A 19,041-nucleotide genomic window follows, 5' to 3' on the forward strand; every position below is an offset into this window, starting at 1 on the left:
TACACTTTGAATCTCTAATCAACACAGATGCAGAGCAGTTTATATATTAGCAAATCATACATTATAACAAGGAAAAATATAAACACACAAGGGAAATCATTGTGGTGACCATGAAGATGTAAAAAAAAAAAAAAAACGTGGGCTTAAATTTAGCTTGCACGTTTACACAAATTTTTCAGGCTAATTGTAGTAATGAGGGATCAGACCTCAGTTTTCCCAATAGTGGCAAGGACATCCGACAAGTTAGTTTGTCCGTCAAGAACCAAGAAAAAAAATCTCCTATCCCCATACAAGAACGTCGGTCTCCTCGGCTGTGAACCGCTCCTGGTGTGCGTCTGGTAAATCCGCCATAATAACAATCCATCATGCAACATGCGCACCTGCTCTTAAAGGGTATGTTGGATGATGCTCTGATTGGTTTATTTCACGTTACGCCCAAACCACACCTATGAATAATGAGACCAACCCCTTTTAAACTTGCGTCGGGCGCAAGAGTCATTTATCCGGCCGGTAAAATAGCAACAGCGCCCAAGACCCGCCCACAAAGTTACTTGAGCTTTGTGCTTCATACTTGCGTTTCAGATCGTTAAAATAGGGCCCTTCATCTCTATTTAGACAACCCAATTTTTCCACTTGACACACAGGAATATGTTATGAATGTGCTTCTTTGTGGTGCTACAAAAAAGGGGGAATGCGCACATGGAACAAGGTCCACAAGTTTTCATCAGAAGACTTGACAGTGGTTTAATAACTTTTAGCTGATCTAAACTTTCGGTATTTTAACTGCATAAGTACAGTAGAATGCTTTAAAAATATTAAGCAAGTGTGCAATGGTTTGTTCACAAGCTTGTCATTGGTTATATCGACGTACACTCGCATATGCAAACAAACAGGCTCAGTCGGCTTTTTATTTGATTCATTTTCATTTCTTAGAAAATTCTCTCACTTTGTTTTCCATCCTGTGAAGCACTGCGAGAGACTTCATCGTCTTTAGTGAATAGAAATGTTGTGGTTTGGAAGGGATTCTTTATAGTCCACTATTGATCAGACCGACCTCATTTGCAATACTTCCTTACGAAGTGATTACTTCATTACCCAGTCTCATTATAAAGGAACACAGAAGAGTGAAAGGCACCGAATGAATCTCTATTCTTTTCAGAAAGCATTACTTTGTGTTAATAGCTTTGATATGATTGTGATGGTAGCCTGATGGTCAGAGATCTGAGCTCTTAACACAAAGCATGCAGGTTCAATTCCAGGTGATCCAAGAAATGTAGTGAGACTGAGGTTAGCTCTATCGCTGTGATGCCTTGAACAGGGCAATTAACCCTGTCTGCTGAAGGACAGTCCTTACGAAGAGATAGAGAGATGGAGAGAAGAGTGAGCCAGGAGGAAATGGTTGAAAGTAATCTGTCATGGCAGAGAAACAGTGATGGATCACTGACAGAACAGAGAGACAAATGTGGTTCCTGGACAGTAAAACGCCTCTGAAGGACAAAACCCAGAGCACCATAATCAGCTTTTTCTCGTCAAGGAGTGTCATATCTTAGTTCATTTTAAAATGCTTGTCATTTAGGATCTTTTACAAAAAAAAAAAAAAGAAAAAATATTCTGCTTTAATTTGATTTTGCTTTTTCTCATTGAGATTCACTAGAAGACACATGGGAGTCTGAGTGCAAAATTATTCTCCATTACGTCTAAGGTCATCAAATCAACTCTTGAGATTCAGTTCTTGGCTGAATCAATCCCACTTTCATTTGCTTAATGTAAAGTCCATTGAGGGTGCATTACTCACTAAGAAACGACGTAGATCAGACGTAGATCATTCAAGCCTGGCTTCCAGGAAACTCCTCTTGGACTGCACTAAATGACTATTAATGGCCACTAACAAGTTGTGTTAGAACTGAGGCAGGTCGCTTTGCCTCTCACTTCTCCCAGTGTGCCACAATTAAGTGCTGCTTTAATGTGACATGTATTTAGGTAATTCTTGATGATGAGAGAGAAAGTAACTGTGATTTTACTAAAACACATTAGGAGAGCCAGTTATGAGCAGGCCTAGGCAGAATATACTGACATTTCTCACATTTTCTGCTCTAATTATGAAGGGTAAACCCAGCAGAACAGATTTAAACATGGTAAAACAGCTATGCTGAGAATACTATACTTTTATTGGTAGCTGAATACATATTGATGACCGAATGTATAAGGTGGTGATACACAGGGTAACGTTTTTGAGCAATGTTGCTTGGACACTTTCCTATTGAGAACGGGCAACAAATTTCTATCTTGATATTTTAGATCGGTCGTTGGTACTATGTCTCACCTGGATGCCTGTTGACGACAACATTGCCCAAAAAGTAGCCCTGTGTATCACCACCTATATCCCACACAACCGATGGCAACCTAGCCCACATCTCTGAGATGCACCACGCATTACATCATGATGTTGGAAAGGTCACGCATGACATCATTAAACATACAGAATATGCACACGATAGGACCATTTTAAACAATAAACTGACACAAATAAATATGTGTCATTCAACATACAATAACTTTGAACCTCCTACTCCAAACCTGTAAACACTGGGTCTGTACTTCCGACTACGTCAAGTATGACCCTACCAAGATTTGGTAATTACATTTGTGTAATTGAACTCAGTATGCTGTTCAGGGTTTTGTTTTCTAACATTATAAATTAAACCAGTCAAAGTAAAGTTCTTCATGAACTCTGATATTTCATCCAAACAAATTTTTACAAAATTGTACTTTTAAATTGCTACACTACCATAATTTTTGGTGAAGTGCGTTCACACTGTTGACACCTCTTGACACTTAAGTTGTGTGCATAAAATAGATAATAAAACAGTCAAAATTCATCATCACAGAAGTGCTAATGGGCTTTATGCACAGCTGCACTACTTCCTGAACTTAAGCCAGCTCATTGTTTCCTGTCTGCCATTATTGGCCAAATTGATTAATTCAGGTGTGCCTGACCTCAGTAGTCATGGCAACAATAATCAGACACACCTGAATTAATCAATTTGACCAATAATGGCAGAGAGGAAACAAGGAGCTAGCTTAAGTTCAGGAAGTAGTGCAGCTGTGCATAAAGCCCAAACATCAATTATTTATATGATATTGGTACTCCACAAATTTCATCCGAAACAGAATACTGATCTTTCTGCTGTTTTAGTCAAATATTTCCAGCAGCCAAAATTGAAGCATCACTATTAAATACAGTTGTAAACCGTGCCTTGGTCATGCATAGGGCCACATTTGAAAAATGTTAATAGACACCTCAGCACAGCAATTCTAAACAACCATTCTCAGATAAGACTGAATGTGAAAAGGTATCAGTATTAAAACAAAACTCACCTTCAACTCCACTAATGCACTTGACTCTGTCACGCACCTCCACGTTATACCCCTCAAATGACATGAAGACTCCGTTGGGGTGGTACTGCTCTCTCTGGGTGTATACTTTGGAGTAACTGTGCGAAAACTCAAATCGATCGTAGCCGTCGTACTGCACCACCTTCCCGTATACCTCAAAGTACTTCTCCATCCAGCTGAACGGCAGGTATACCTCACTGCCTTCTCGACGACCCTTAATGGTGACATCGTCGTTGATCAGGCAGTCAATCTCTTCGTAGCGTACTCCGCCGACCACAGGTGGAGGTTCGGGGGGCTGGGCCTGCTGTGGATGGCTGTCTACTTTCGGGCTGGGAGGGGGCTGGGGGTGCCGGGGCAGAAAGCGCAGCGCTTTCTCACTCGTACACTTGTTCCACAGAACGACCGTGAGCAGAGAGAGGAGAGCGCAGATCACTATCAGGGTCTTGTAGTGAACACGGGCTGCCAGACAACGCATCATCACTGCTTACCTACAATGTAAACAAACACACATTGTATGGAACACCCATTGGCTGAACTGCAATGACAGACAAACATGCAATAAAATACTTACACCACCCCCACTACACCAGTGACATTTTAGATTTAAGCTATCGAGTAATCAGTAATCCAGTCAGAGGAAATTTTATGCATACCTACATGGAATTAATCAGAGTTTAAAAGGTCCAATCAATATTTTTCCCTCTGCATGAATAATCAAATGCAGCATTAGAGAAATTCAATACATGTCTGGATGACTGTGTACACGGTTTTGCATATTGCTTTTAGAATTCATAGCAGCAGGGGAAAAGCATTCATTTTTTGTTCTATGTTTGTTTATTGTTATGGGTATAATGTGTAGCCTTCGTAAAAAAAACAAAACAAAACACGGAGACTGTTCAAGTGCCTGTTCAGAGGCACAATAATCTTTTAGTTAAATTCAGTTAGTTACCTAGGCAAAATTTTAAGTATTGTAAGTAAACGTTATATTTAATGTCATTTATAAAGTTAATGAAATATTTATATTTATTTTAGCCTTCAATTAATTGAACAAAAAATATTTTAAGCTTGGTTAACAATAACAACTCTGCATTCCAGTCAGTCAACAACTTCCATTCAAGAAAATCACAATATCACAAAAATAATCTGAATAAAGCTCCTGAGATGATTTATAATGATACTGGTCTGATAATATTTTAGTTTAAGAATAGATTATTCATTCAAATAACCAGTTGAGGAAATGTCACATGCTTTAAAAAAAATGCAAATCTAGAAACTCCTATGGTAAATGTGTTTCCACTTTAGTTTGTGTTATTACAAAATAAAAAAAGCTATATTAAGAAAACAGAAGTTTTTTTTTTCTTTTTAGATACTTTTCACATTTTGGTTCCATAACTTTTTATGTAATATCCCCAAATCTGCATAAAAATATAAGGATGCAAAGCCAAAAGGTAGTATATTGTATGTACTGTTCTTGCAATAGTGACAAGTATAACAGGAAAGAAAGAATGCAATATTCTCTACACATCTTTCACAAACCATATTGTGCTTATTGCGGTAATGCGGTTTCTGTTCTAGGGAGAGAATCACATTACTTCGTAAACGTAGCTCATAACGCAAATCAGCAGCCTCTCACTCATATCATCTCTTCTCTCTTTGGCAATAAAAATCAATACGCAGAACAGCACTGCCTCTCACTACAGCTAATTACTGTGCTGGGTTTAGCATGGACAACACGCCAATGCCATCATTAGCAGTCCACACCACTGTCAAACTACAGCTAAGACTAAGGTCAACAGAGAACGAAAACGCATCAATCCATCAACCCAAACGAAGTGCCAAATATTGCTACACACTCCATATTTAATGATCCGAGCAAAAAGACGTGATGAATGGTAGCCGTACACACACGCCGTCATCCTGACCCACATGTGTATTACGTGGAAACATGATTTCATATAGTTCTGAAATATTCGCTGCTACGGAAGATCAGAGCAACCGAATCATTCTTTCTTCCAGTTGTCCCGTTTAATCCTCTTTGCAGAGTTTGCACTTGTTTCACAGACCTGCGCTCCATCTCTTTCTAATCTCTTTCCCTTTTACTTCGTCTTCCCCACGTCGACTGCTCTCCCTCTGTTCAGAGCATGCAGAGCAGAGTCTGACTGCATCGTGAAAGATAAGCAGCTCATCTTGTTTGCTGAGGCTATAAATAATTTGATCTTTTTGGCTTTCACAGGCAGAGTTCACATGCTGTTACTCTGAGATTCAGACACATACTCAGAAAGTGCTGTCTGAATCCTACCGCAAAGCACCTGATCAAGCCTGCCTGATGGAGCATCTGGATCAGGCGGCCCAACGCAGTGCAGGGTGCATCTGTGTACAAGGATAATTTGCATTCAAATCCACTAATATGCAGGAGATATGGCTGAGCTCTGTATAATCCAGAGATCAAACTAAAAACAGGAGGAACATGGTTGTAATCCCTTCTCTGAACAAGTGGCATAGCGGACTTAAAGGAAGAGTACACCACGTCCTAGAGAGCATCATACCACGCTAGATTTAAGAAAATGGCTTTTCATAGAGGGGCTTACAGCTGGTAATAGGAGTCAGGGATGAATGCGGTTTAACAATGTGCCATCCCCATAGCCACAGCTGTGGCCGATCGGCTCCTTCTAGGAGAATAGAGCTGAGCTCACTTATTAAACGCAGCGCTCTCTGAAACAGAATTCAAAACAAGCACATCCATCTCAGCAGAGCAGTCCCCATTAGAATGCGCTTAGCGCTGTCTCAGTCGCAGTGACGACCTGACGCTGGTCACGCCTCCTCTGAATCCTCATGTTGATTCATGAGCTGTTCTTTCTTCTAATGCAGGCTGCTATCGATTCTCCGCATCTTCGGTTGTTTCCTGCTACCTGGATCACGACCTTGACACACACAGCCGCCCTGGTCAATCCAAAAACAGCAGTACTAACTGTAATTAATCAATATAATGGTATTAATTAGTGCTCAGATGATGTCACATTTGAGTTCCCAAAAAAAACCCCAAGTAATTATATTGAGCAATATTTTAAACAAGCTAAAGCCAAAATTCAGGATAAATTGATTCACGGAAATTGGTGGTCTTCTTTTTAATATGTCGCTCCAGTATAGCGAGCAAACTGTACCACTGACATAGTAAAGTAAACTTAGAATCGCTCGTTGTTCTTGATACTCTCCTTCCTCTCTATGAAATCTTAGGATTGGACGGATCCAATATTTCCTCTTTTTCTCATTTTAAGAAGAGAGAGGACAACAAAATCATCCTCACTGCTTGAAGACTTCATTTTGCACTGTTTTGCGATTTTTTCCCCCGCAACGGATAAATTAATATGCATCTGGCTCAGAGTGCAAGGTTTCTGTGTGAAAGTCTGAAAGTCTTCCTTGTCTTGATCTGTTTCTAAATTGCTTTGTTTCTTGATCATATGTAGCAGTATAGCCCACTGATGATAATATATCTACCACGGTGTGAAAGACAGCGAAATCTCTACTGGTCGACATGTCTACGATCGCATGGCATATACAGTCTTACCGCCCAGCCTTAGGTCGCACCATCCCAGGCTGCTGTCCTCTGCTGGCACCTTGAGCTCAGGAACAGTGGGAGGTATTGTTGACACATGAAAGGCCATCGTTGAAGGGGGGACAGGGCTGGCACAGGAGAGCTGGGTGCAATGAATACCAAGCTTTCAGCTCATTTGTCACCACAACCCACACAGACCTGCTCCTGAGACTGCACGCCTGTCCTCCCTACTCCGGCCTGCCATAGGCTCTTCATGCAACACCAGACAATGCAGAGAGGAGCTGGAGCCCCACTGATGATTTTCTTTTATTTATTTATTTATTTATAGCATTTATGCTACATGCTATAATAAGTAAGTTATGGTAATAACAATCAATTGTACTAAAGAGAATTAAAGCTTTAAATGTTGGCTTTAGAATGAGAAAATCTTACAATGGGAACCAACATGACACATCTAAACCACAGGGTATATTTACTAATGTGCATGTTTAATCCACTATGAAACTTCTTTCAAAACTGAAAGGTTTTGTGACAAGGGTTTGGCAGTAAAAGAAACAGATAGCGAATCTAAGACCTATTTAAGGAAACTTAATAAGGGTTAAATGGTATCCAACCGCATTTTGAAATGCCACAGGGAATAGGATTTCCTGCTCTATTACACAACATATTAATCACAGAATACCGTAAATATGAGCCATTGCGCTGGCTTGTACATCTCAAACCAAACACAGGAAAGAAATTACATCATGTCTCCTGAGGTAAGATTTTGATCATACCCAATATGGCTTCTGGAGAAAAAAAAGAGCAAGACTCAGAAGGGCTGATACACCCATGTTGTTGAAGTCTTCTGTCATTCATTGGCTGCTTGGAGCTGTAGACTACAATTTGCCAACTGCCTGCAAACAGCTGCACAAAATTGTAGGCATAACAGAAATCCCTGGCTAAATTGGCAGTCAGAATCCAGTCCTGGATCATGGCAACCCAACTAGAGTTGAGTGCTTAAAGGAGAACTCAGGCGCAAAATTAATCTTTGGTCTAATAAAACATTGGTACCTAGTCAACCATTCTCTGAGATTTGTTTTCATGATAAATCGAATGTAAAGAGTTTTATCTCTAAAAACTGTTTAGCGTATAACGCTATATGGGGGCATATAATAAGTAAAAAGAAACCGCTTGTTAATACCACTAACAAGGCTCAAAATAGCCCCACACTAACACAGTAACATAATGAGGGTCCCTACATGCAAAACGAAGCATTGAGAACTTGACCGCCGCTCAAACAGTTCAGCTCACTTGGCACGTCGTTCGTGGTTCGACTCATCAAGACCATTTTCCAAAGATGGCTCCTGCCTGTATACACGAAGTGGACTGTCTTTATAAAGTATCTTCTTATTAAACTGTCTTTACAAAGTTCTCAGTGCTTCATTTTGCATGAAGGGACCCTCATTATGTTACTGTGTTAGTGTGGGCTATTTTGAGCCTTGTTAGTGGTTTTAACAAGCGGTTTCTTTTTACTTATGATATGCCCCCATATACTAGCGTTATAATCTAAACAGTTTTTAGAGATAAAAGTCTTTACATTCAATTATCTTGAAAACAAATCTAGGAGAACCGTTGACTAGGTACCAATTGTTATTAGACTAAAGGTTCCTTTTCAAGTTTTAAAGTTCTACTTTAATGACTGAATTTTGTCTTTACAACTGAAAAATGTTATCTGATGGGGGGGGGGGGGGGGTTTATTCAGTATACACAAACCATCATTATTCCCTTTAAGACAACACAAATTTACATATTTATTTAATGCATTTAGCACAAAAAAAGTAAGATTTTATGCATTTGAGTAATTAATTTTGGCAAAACAGCCAGATTTTATCCATCAGGATTTGATTTAATATTTTTATTGATTAGTTTTTTCCCCATCTACGTGTTAATTTAGAGGTGGTTAACAACGTTAACACATTTTGATGAAAACATTATAAAATCATTTCAAAATAATGCACACTGATGAATTGTACACAATAATGCTTAAACTCAATAAGATCAATGTTCATCTTGTCTTTAAGGAAATTTGGAAAAAGCGTAGCAAAATTGTCTTACACTTCACTGTAAAAAAAGAATATTCAGCAATGTTCCTGAATAATTTCCTGCAAAACTTACTTCATGGCACAATGGTCAGGGTTAAGTGTTGCATGCTCCTAGTCGAGGACATAGTCTGATCTGCCAACAACAGCAGAAGTAATACAAGTCCAATGCCAATGAAATGTGTTGCCCTCTGGCCAGCACTGAGAAGCGAATCATGTGTTTGAGCTCAGGTGTGTCAGATCTAACTAAACTCTGGACGTTTCAACTCCTCTGAACTGCTGATCAGCCTGGGGACGAAACAAGGGCAATCAGCAGCTTCGAAAGGAGCTTATATTACCAGCTTATGATACCATACCTGGCAACTAAAGAATGGGTGAAAATAAATAAAAGAAGTAAACCAATAAAACGAAAACAAATCCAATCCCCTTTGTTCGTTCCAGTGTGAAACAGCTACATTATTAGGCTCATTAGAGAAAAAAAATACTGCCAGAGGGACTTCGCAGGGATGCCTCCCTGTGTAACAGATGCAGCCCATAATAAGCACAGTTGACAGGCTAATAATAGTGCACTAGATGTAATTTAGTCTAATTCTCATTAGAAAGGGAGCATGGAAGAACTCCCGGCAGTCATAGAGGACATGCACATATAAATGTACACACACACACACACACACACAGCATCTGGGGTCAAGTCTTAAAATTACACCTTCATATTGGTGTAATATCAGGAGAGTAAGGCTCAAGGGCAGCCAATCAGAGGCACTAGGACTGATCCTCATTGCAGGTTTGATCTGATATTAGACAAAGGTACAGTGCCATTTACTTTCCTGCTACAGTGCAAATCCAGAGTTTACAGCTGGAAATGCAAGATGATCAAAGAGCAGATGTTGCAAAGATCTCCTTCTGGCTGTGATTAATGATCTAATCAACACACCTGTTCATCAGCACCATGAAGGCCCTGAGAAAAAAACACTTTGGCTATTATTAAATACATGAAGTCAATTAACAATGGTTTCTACATGAATGCAATTAAGAACAACAGTAAAGACAGTAGAAATAGCTGAGGTGTGCAACTCATGAAGATACCTGACTGACAAGAGAGATGGCTCAAAAACTATTATTCCCCTTGTTTACTCTGCGGTTTTTTTGTTGTTGTTTTTTTCAACCCTTGAGACACCAAATGGAGTCATGGACAATTTTTTATGAATCACATCTTATGTATGCCTTAAAGATTTTGTTTAGCTTAAAGGGACACTACACCCATTTGCATTAAGTTTTCCACTATTAGAAATACTTTCATACTATTGAATGGTCGTGCAACACTCTCTCATTTTCCAATTGCCAAGTGATTCTCATTTTCAAGTGTAAGAGGGGAGGGGGGGGGATTTCTGTAAAGACTACAAGCACTAGTTCCCACCCTTTCAAACCTGTCCATAGGGGGTTGGACCTAATGCGCTAACAGACCTATCACCACAGATCAGTGCCAGTTCGTTTGATTTCACCGGCAGAAACTTTTTGAAAATAAGGATGAAGGTACTGAATATGCAGACAGATGCATTATGGATAGGGTTGGATAGCGAAACGCAGTGCCAATAGGGAACCTGTTCCGACGTAAAAGGTAATAACCAGAGCGAATAAGAAAGAAAATTTTGGTGCCTGAATCTCTGGGTCATGAGGCACAAACACGCAAAGTCTCTCGCCCTCTCCCTCGTACGCGCACTATATGGTTTGGAGCACAGTCTGATCTGTCTCGCATGCACGCTCTTGCTCAATCGCTCTAGATTCCGGGAGGTTTTAACTAATTTGCGGGCATCAGGGAGCCATTATCAATATGCGGGAGACTCCCGGTACGTCTGATAGCGAGGGGATTAATAAAGATGCCGAAGACAAAACACTCCAAGGTTTGGCTGCATTTCAAGTTTAAAATTAAGTGTGGCGATTGTCTGAAACCCATCTAGAATCACACCAATCCATTGACCGATGGCGCCGCCTTGACGTTCTTTCGTCATCATATTATATTAGCGTGCATTATCTGATTTCATTGTGCGAAATGATTTCCAGGTGGTAGCGTATAGTGGAGCTCAACTCTAGTCTACATTGAGTAGTGGGAGTGGCCTGCGGAGCTGGGGATTGCAATGCACTATGGGGATTGTTGTCTACAATCCGCAAGCACTAAAAAGTCATTTTCTGCCTTTTATCGGCCAAGAAGGACCCAAATTAGAAATTGATGACACTATTCCACTACATATATGACCCACTTTCAATACATATTCATGTCTCCACCAATGGATTTACCCTTTAAGCATGAGCTTAATATTCAAACTTAAATTATGCAGCTTGTCTTGTGGTCCACATACTGTGAAATGGAGGCAATTGTTGTGAAAAAGAACACTACAAGGACTATACTCCTGTTCATCCCTGGAGGAAAACTGTTTGTTGCAGTGTCTCTGAGCACCCTAAAATCACTATTTTTTGCTAAGTGTGTGCTAATGTAGCAAATGAGATACTGAGGCGTATATCTTAATTGTATGATCAGGCTTTTCCCCTAAATAACTATTATTTCCATTTAATTTCCAGTTGCAAATGATTTAAAACAAAGAGTTTTGTCATAATTATAGCAGAAATACTGGCGGATATGTCTTAGCTTACATTGGAGTTTAAGTAAGGCCCTTATTACATCTGATATTAAGATGTATTCATCGGGTCATAAGTAGACGAGGGAGGCACATCCTCGTTTACACCTGGTGTTTTAATCAGTCTCTTTTGTCTTTTGTGGACCACAGTCCACTTTCAACCACTTCTGTCCTGATTTCTTCGAGGGTAGGGGTCTATGGGCTGGTAAATGTATGGGTTTTTTCAGATCTTTCTAATGGTAGAAATGAGCTCAACCAATTTACATATGAACACGACCTGATCCAACAGAAAAACACCCAGAGCAGCAGTGTAGAAAGCAGGGCGGTGCAGAACCGTGAGAGAGGCGCCGCGCAAGGCTGGTGGCCTGATTGATGATAAGTGCCACCTGCGCGCTACACTGGTCTCGTATCTCTTACGGAGGAGCTTCGAAAGCTTAAGGAGGAGTGACGATAATAAAGGATGAGAGAGTAAAACTATTTTATGTTGTTTTGTTTATGTGTGTGTGGCAGTCATCCGTGTGTGGGTTTCAATTTTATTTTTGTGTTTGTTTATTTTACAATTAAAGTCTTTAAATGTTAGCTGTTTCCAACATCCTTCTTCCCCTGGACAACTAACCTCATTACACGCGGCTTTCGTTTCTGCTCTGATAGCTGCAAGACTACGCCGAACACAGTGAACACCCCGATGTAGTCACGGCAAAGTTCTTTTTCGTTTTCTTCTCTTGGGGTAAAATGAAGTGCGAAATACATGACCAGCGATATATACTATAAATGCACATGGTTCTTTAAATATTAGCTATGTTAGCATACTAACCGCTATTCACACGTGACGTCACATGTACTGGCTGGCGGGCAAGAACTCCGTTCTCCAGCAACGAAATCCAGTAAACATCTTTTATACAAAAGTCGAGGAGTAAAAGACAGGACAGATAGTTGTTGTGCGATTGGTTGCACTAACCAGTTGAGATAAGCAACCTTTACAGTATAACGTTACATGTCTGTGGAGTGATCATTCCATCACTCAAGGTAATTTCAACATTTGTTTGAATACAATGGGTGTATGATCATGTTATTAATCGTGTCCTTAAGTTAACCTGTAGTTTCGTCAATCAACGCCACCAGCTTGTTTGGCAAGTCAGCTGTTTGTGTTATGAAGCCTACTGTACGTTCCCCACCCCCGTCACGAGAGCGGCAAAATTCATTGAAAAATTAATGACTTCTGGGCACTTTGACACTCTCGCCGGTGGCGGTGTAAAAATACTGTCGTATTTTACGAACAACAACAAAAGTGTGTGATAGGTTGTTTTGAGGTTTGTGATATCTATGGTTTTCAATGAGAACAGTAGAGCTAGATTATTTACGGAGGACTTATTACTGCTCGATTATCTAAAAAAAACCTTCTCTGCTTTACACAATTAAACTACCTTCACCTTGAAGTTACTCCTAGTCCATAGTTATACAGCTAGCTCACAAACAGACTTAATCGCACCTAGTGTAGAAAGACCTGAAACTACAGGACTTTACGTTGAAAATCCCCGTTTGTTGCCCGCCAGGCATCCATGGTAGTCACGTGACAAGTATGAATAGACCAATGGTAGTACAAAAGTATTATTTACGAGCCGTAACAAACTTTTCTAGGAAGTTCGCTTAGGCAAGTTAGGCTGTTTTTGTTCAAAATGACGTCACAGCAGTTTTGTTCTTCAGTTTTGCTTGAAGAATATCAGGGCCTTCAGTGCGTGTTAGAATCAGGAATGGTGAGATGAAGCGTTTTTTACATTTTTCATCTTCAAATCAAACTTGCGTCTTCAGCTGACGAAGCTTAAATGCCTTCTGGATAGTGCGCATCTCAAAATGTTTACAGATTAGATCAGTAGGCGGAGAGTAGGTCATTCACTTCCGATTGTCCAAAACGCATCGTAATGTGAGGTGTAAACAGGGTCTAAGTGTTGGACTATATGGGGCCTTCTAATCTGAAAAGTTCAGAACCACTGGTCTATACATCACCTTATGGGAAGAAAATTCTGTACATCCCAAAATCCATCTATTCTTGTTTGGGAGAATTAAAAAAAAAACCAGGGTTATTGAGGACATTTCCAGGATTCCAGGCCTTTTGGTATATTATGACTGCGCATTATTTGGTATCTTTTAAAAAAACCTAAAATAAAACAAATACCCTCAGCAAATCAAATATACTAGTCAATGGTCTTTAAACTAGTCTGTATGATAAACCAGTGTTTCAAGGCATTTCTCTTTTTGCAGTGGGTGAGCAGAGAAATTGCTTTGAAGGTAATGCCCCTCATCAAATTCATCAGCAGTCAGGGGATTAGAGCCGTTATATTACCAAAAAGCTTACGATCTCACGGCACAACGGAGGGATTAAACACTTCTTATAAAATGAAGAAAGGAGAAGCAAACCATCTGACCAAGTCATGACCCTGTACACAAACAGCACTAGCAAACAGACTGATCTGTTCCTTTAGTGATTCTAAAAGGTCCATTTTAGGGGCTGTTCACAGATAATGTGTTTTTCCATTCCACTGCACTACTTTTCCATTGTTTTTCAATGAAAATACGCTAGACGGGCATCTTTAACCTTTGTTCTCACATCTTTTGCAGCATTTCACAACAAATGACCAAGATTGCAGACTCGACACAGGCTAGATATAGCCTGCTTATATCTATTAATACAGAGACTGCAACCTCCAGTGATTTATTCACTGTTGTTGTGAATGAGACTTTATGGGTATTTACCACCCCACATTTACACACACATAATTGTGTGTTGTACTGACTGACTGAGGTGGTATAAAAGTCCTTTTATCCACTGACTCCTTGCTAAATCCATTTCTGCTTAATTTCTGCAAAGTTATGTAGTATGTACATAACTGTAATATGTAAATTAAATGTGGGCTTTGTCTATATTTACAACAAATTAGTGTACAATACAAGTCAGGGCTCTAGAGTGTGACTAAAATTTTTCCTAAGCCGCACCGGTCCGTTGCCTCTCCACAAACGAAGCGCTTTTTCTCCTTCACGAAACTCACACTCATGATTGGATCATATCGTGGTCTAAACCAATCAGAGACAGAGATGGGATGGGTCTTTGCCTCAGATCGGCTGTGGTCCAGATATTCCTGTAGGCCTACACTGCTCGTGCTCTGTGCTGTGTGATTAAAATTGTGACCCGAGCACAAGAGAATGAGGCCTCGTTTAAACTGCCAGTGAAATGTGACCCAATTCCGATTGTTTGCTATTTGACAGATCGGATATGTTTTATGACCGTGTAAACAGGAAAAAAACGCATGCATTCGGGTATTTCGAGATCGGCTTCAGGCCTTGTTCATATGTGGAAATAAATCAGGTATGTGCCAATGCGACTGTCATGTAAACAGGCAGATCGGATATGCTGAGGCATTAGGCTACGTCTCTGCGGTTTAATGACGAGAGCAATCGCATCTGCAAAGGGACGGATGTCCAAACAAAATGCTGTGTCGTCGTAGGAGAGGAATGTGGACACACGTTGACAAAATATCAAAGGTTGGCTTGCTCATCCTAAAATTTCGGACCCACTGCCCATAGTTAAAACCCGCCACGATCTCATAAAAGTGTGTCTATTGCACAAATTTTATTTATCGTGGCATTTACGCCAAAAATAGTTTGATTGCATATTATACACACTTTTTGACGTTTAATACGCACATTCACAGTGAAGCAGTGAGCTAAAAACAATTTTTGGTGTAAATACATGGACCGGATATTGGTCACAATTTAAAGAACGTGTAAACAGACGGTCGAAAAAAATCGGATGGGCAACAAATCAGAATTGGGCATCAAGACCTCCAGTGTTAAAAAGACCACGGCAATCAGCATCAGCAAAATATACGCAAGAAAATAGACAACAAACAATGAAAAGAAATAGACACATAGAGAGTTTTTTCTTTAAGAAAAGTAGGCCTGTTCCCCCTAACAACTTTTCCCCCACAAGTATTTACCTACACCTTATTCTTGTTTAAAATCATTTACATAATATATATATATGAATGTATATGGAGCGTAATAAAAAGGTGACCTTGAAATTGTTGCGTTAAAGGCGAGGCGAGCCGATGAGAAATTTGGGGGTACCTAAATTTTGTGCTGGTGCCCTGCAAGTACACTACTGTTCTAAAGTCTGGAGTCAGCACAATTTTTGTAAGAAATTAATAGTTAAATTCAGCAAGGATGCATTAAATAAATTTATAATGAAAATGTATCACAGTTTATCAAAGAAATAAAATACATTCAAATACTTTAGAATCAAATAAATGGAGCCTTGCTGAGCATGAGAAACTAAAAAAAAAAACCCATAAAAAAAAATGTTTAAAATGTACTGACCACAAGCTATTGAATAATAGTGCACTGAAATTATTTAGTGAATTCAACCATTTCATAATGGCACAACACTAGAGTGAATAACTGATCATAAGCAGTGTCTAACAAAAGTGAGTGCAGTAACACAATAGTGATTTAGCCAGTAGCCTAAAACAAAAGGTTTGTAAATGGCAAACTGTTTCTTGTTTCTTACCCAGCTCCAATCATCAGTGAACGTCTGACTGTGCCGTCATTGTGCTCTATGAAACACATCTAGGATACTCTGCTCCGGTTCATTTAGGGATCTGCTTCACAGAACATCTTGTCATACCTGAAACAGATGAAATAGAAACAGAAATAAGTTGAGCTGTGGAACTAGAAAAATAAGAAAATCTTTACAGAATATTTGATTTGATTAGCCTATTGTCTCCTGACGGAGAAATTCATCTTGGGCTTTCAAGATAGCAGGTGCAACACAACATGCATAACACATAAAAAAATGACCTACATATAATTTAACACTTAAAAAAAAAAAAACTAACTAACCCACAGACCCTATTTGTTGTTGTTCAATATTTTTATAGAGAGCGGTACAAATGAAAATGTAAACCTATTCAGTCTACAGTTTGGTAACCTGTACCTTCTACACGAGGGCATCATCTCATACTCACTGTGGATGACATGATTCGGATCGTTAGTCTTGTTTAAACTCTGTTTCCTCACTGCCTCTCAAAAAAGCTCATTAAGAGTAGTCGTGGCACTTTTCCAATTATTTTTCCCACCCTTTTTAATCAATGTTTGGAGCTGTGATTTTAGTTTAACTGACAGGTTACCAAACCAGGCTCCAATACAATATCTTATATATTATATATTGTATGTATAATGTACATGTCTCTCTGTCTAGTCCGTAAATCTTCTGCTTTCCAATTTAGCTTCTTTGCTCAGTTGGCTCCTCCTCCATTCCCTAAAATGTGCAGCCTGAAGAGCAGACTCAGCAGATTCACACATTTTTCTCCTTTTTGTTTTATGACAAAAACTTAAGTTATCAGAATAAATGCAATGCCTGTTGCATCCCATCTTGCATCAATATTTTTTATATAAAGTTTAAATGTTCATATTTCTGTTTTTACTTGGACTATCAACACAAAACAAAAAGTAAAATAGAATTTCAATTTTTTATTTTTGTGTTTCGACTTAAACTGGTCATGTAACTTAATCACGCCAGCATGACTGGCGACCCCGAAGAGTCAAAAATGGAGCAGCCTCTGTTTGCATATGGCTATTGGCTACAAAAGCAGCCATGTCACCCTGTAGCCCAGGACCGGTTACCCACTGAAGCTAAGCAGGATTGAGCCTGGTCAGTACCTTTGATTTGTATGTTGTTTTTTTTAATTGTGTGTCATGAATGGATGCTATTATATCATTTTACTGCAAAACAAATTTACCTGCGGGTACAAATAAAGTGCCCTAACCTGACTTAACGAAGGAGCTCACTAAAACATTTTCTGTAACCTGAAGACTAAGTTAACACTGTGTGCTTATCTCTTCTGAGGTTGTGGCCAATTTCAGATATCATCTATTAACACCAGCTAAGCCTGTTTATTGGTTGTCCGTCTACGGCGATGGCATATCCACTTCCTGGAATAAACATCTGATTGCAAACAGCTTTAACTGCTTTAAGTTATTCAACCCACAGATTAAATGTACTATCAAATATAGATGGTGTTGGCGGTTGTTTGTTGACTGTTCTGTTAAAAAAAAAAAAAGAAATTGTTCAGAGGAGATCAACTCCAAGCTAATTGGCCAGTAATCCATAAATGAAATCTGTTGTGAGTGAAAATGAAACTGGCACAGCACATTTGGCCTAGGCGTTAAGTAGACTTTCACGTCAAGGAACACTGAGTTACAGTCTATAAATAGACCATAAATGATGGAGAAGAAACAAATACATATTAGTAATTGCATTCATGATGAATTTACAGGCTTGTCGACAGCCTGGTCGTTAATGTAGTGACGATCCATCAACCACAGTGAGTGGAGAGTGACTGTAACTTCACCCCAACAATTAATCTCCGCCATAACAGTTTTCCGGCACCCGAGGAGAGGCTTGTTAAATTAAAAACCGCAGTAAATCACACCGTAAAGAAGGTAGTAATCATTTTTTATAAAATGGGAATATTGACGAAGCACTTAAATCAGATATTTTCTAGTTTATAACATTCTGTTGGATACAAGGCTCATTTCATTGGCAGGTCTCTCATCTGTCACAATGTAACAATGTTATGGAATATAAAAAAAAATAGATTAGATACCAGGAATGATTAGACATGATGTGGACTATTCAGCGAAGTAGGGTTTTAAAAGGCTATAGAAGCACAAGCAACACACATTTTCAAGGTAAAGTGCATTTAATGCTCATTGCACCTCACAGATACTGATCTTCAGGGGGGTGTCTTGAAGTCACAACATAAAAGTCTCTGCATATCAATGCTAGTTAACACCTCATTTACTGTGCTGGGCATTGTCGATGGTTACTATTTAAAGCCTCGTCTTTCATGTCTGCTTTCTCACCTAAATCACAGAAGCTGAAAGATGAAATCCCAGCAATTTAAAAATTCCTTCAAGTCATACTCTGATGGACTAGGAGGAGGGCTACAAACAAAAGAAGTGTGACATCATGTATCAATGAGAACCTTGAGCTAAACTCAATCTGCCAGGTCACTTCTATAGCTAATCCCTTAGATACGATGCATTGTCTGTGTGAAATTATCACTCTTTTGAGCATGATCTTTTCAATTGATCAGTTTATCCCATTCACACATTCAGTCTGAAAAATCAGTTCACAAATCACACATAACTTAAAGGCTATAGTGCAAATATCATAAGTCTTCAGTGAATAATGACTTCAATTTCTTCCTCTTTCTCATACAAAACAATCAGATGTCTTCAGAAGATTTGGATTACAGAAATCAGAATGAAAAGAGGGTGAGTAAGTTACAAAATTATTTAGCTCAATACTAGGATTCAACTA

The 19,041-nt window shown here is 39.3% G+C and overlaps 1 protein-coding gene across 1 annotated transcript in view; it reads right to left on the reverse strand.

Moving 5' to 3' along the window:
* glceb (glucuronic acid epimerase b) overlaps window positions 1–19,041 on the reverse strand; it is a 54,860-nt gene that overhangs the window by 9,344 nt on the left and 26,475 nt on the right. Inside the window, exons 2-3 of the mRNA XM_039688602.2 lie at window positions 16,225–16,341; window positions 3,379–3,884 (exon numbers count right to left, since the gene is read on the reverse strand). Of these exons, the coding sequence (XP_039544536.2) occupies window positions 3,379–3,874 (496 nt within the window). The 5' untranslated portion in view covers window positions 3,875–3,884; window positions 16,225–16,341. The remainder of the gene's footprint in view (window positions 1–3,378; window positions 3,885–16,224; window positions 16,342–19,041) is intronic.

The sequence above is a fragment of the Pimephales promelas genome, chromosome 1, assembly GCF_988280905.1.
Source record: "Pimephales promelas chromosome 1, fPimPro1.hap1.1, whole genome shotgun sequence".
Lineage (NCBI taxonomy): Eukaryota > Metazoa > Chordata > Actinopteri > Cypriniformes > Leuciscidae > Pimephales > Pimephales promelas.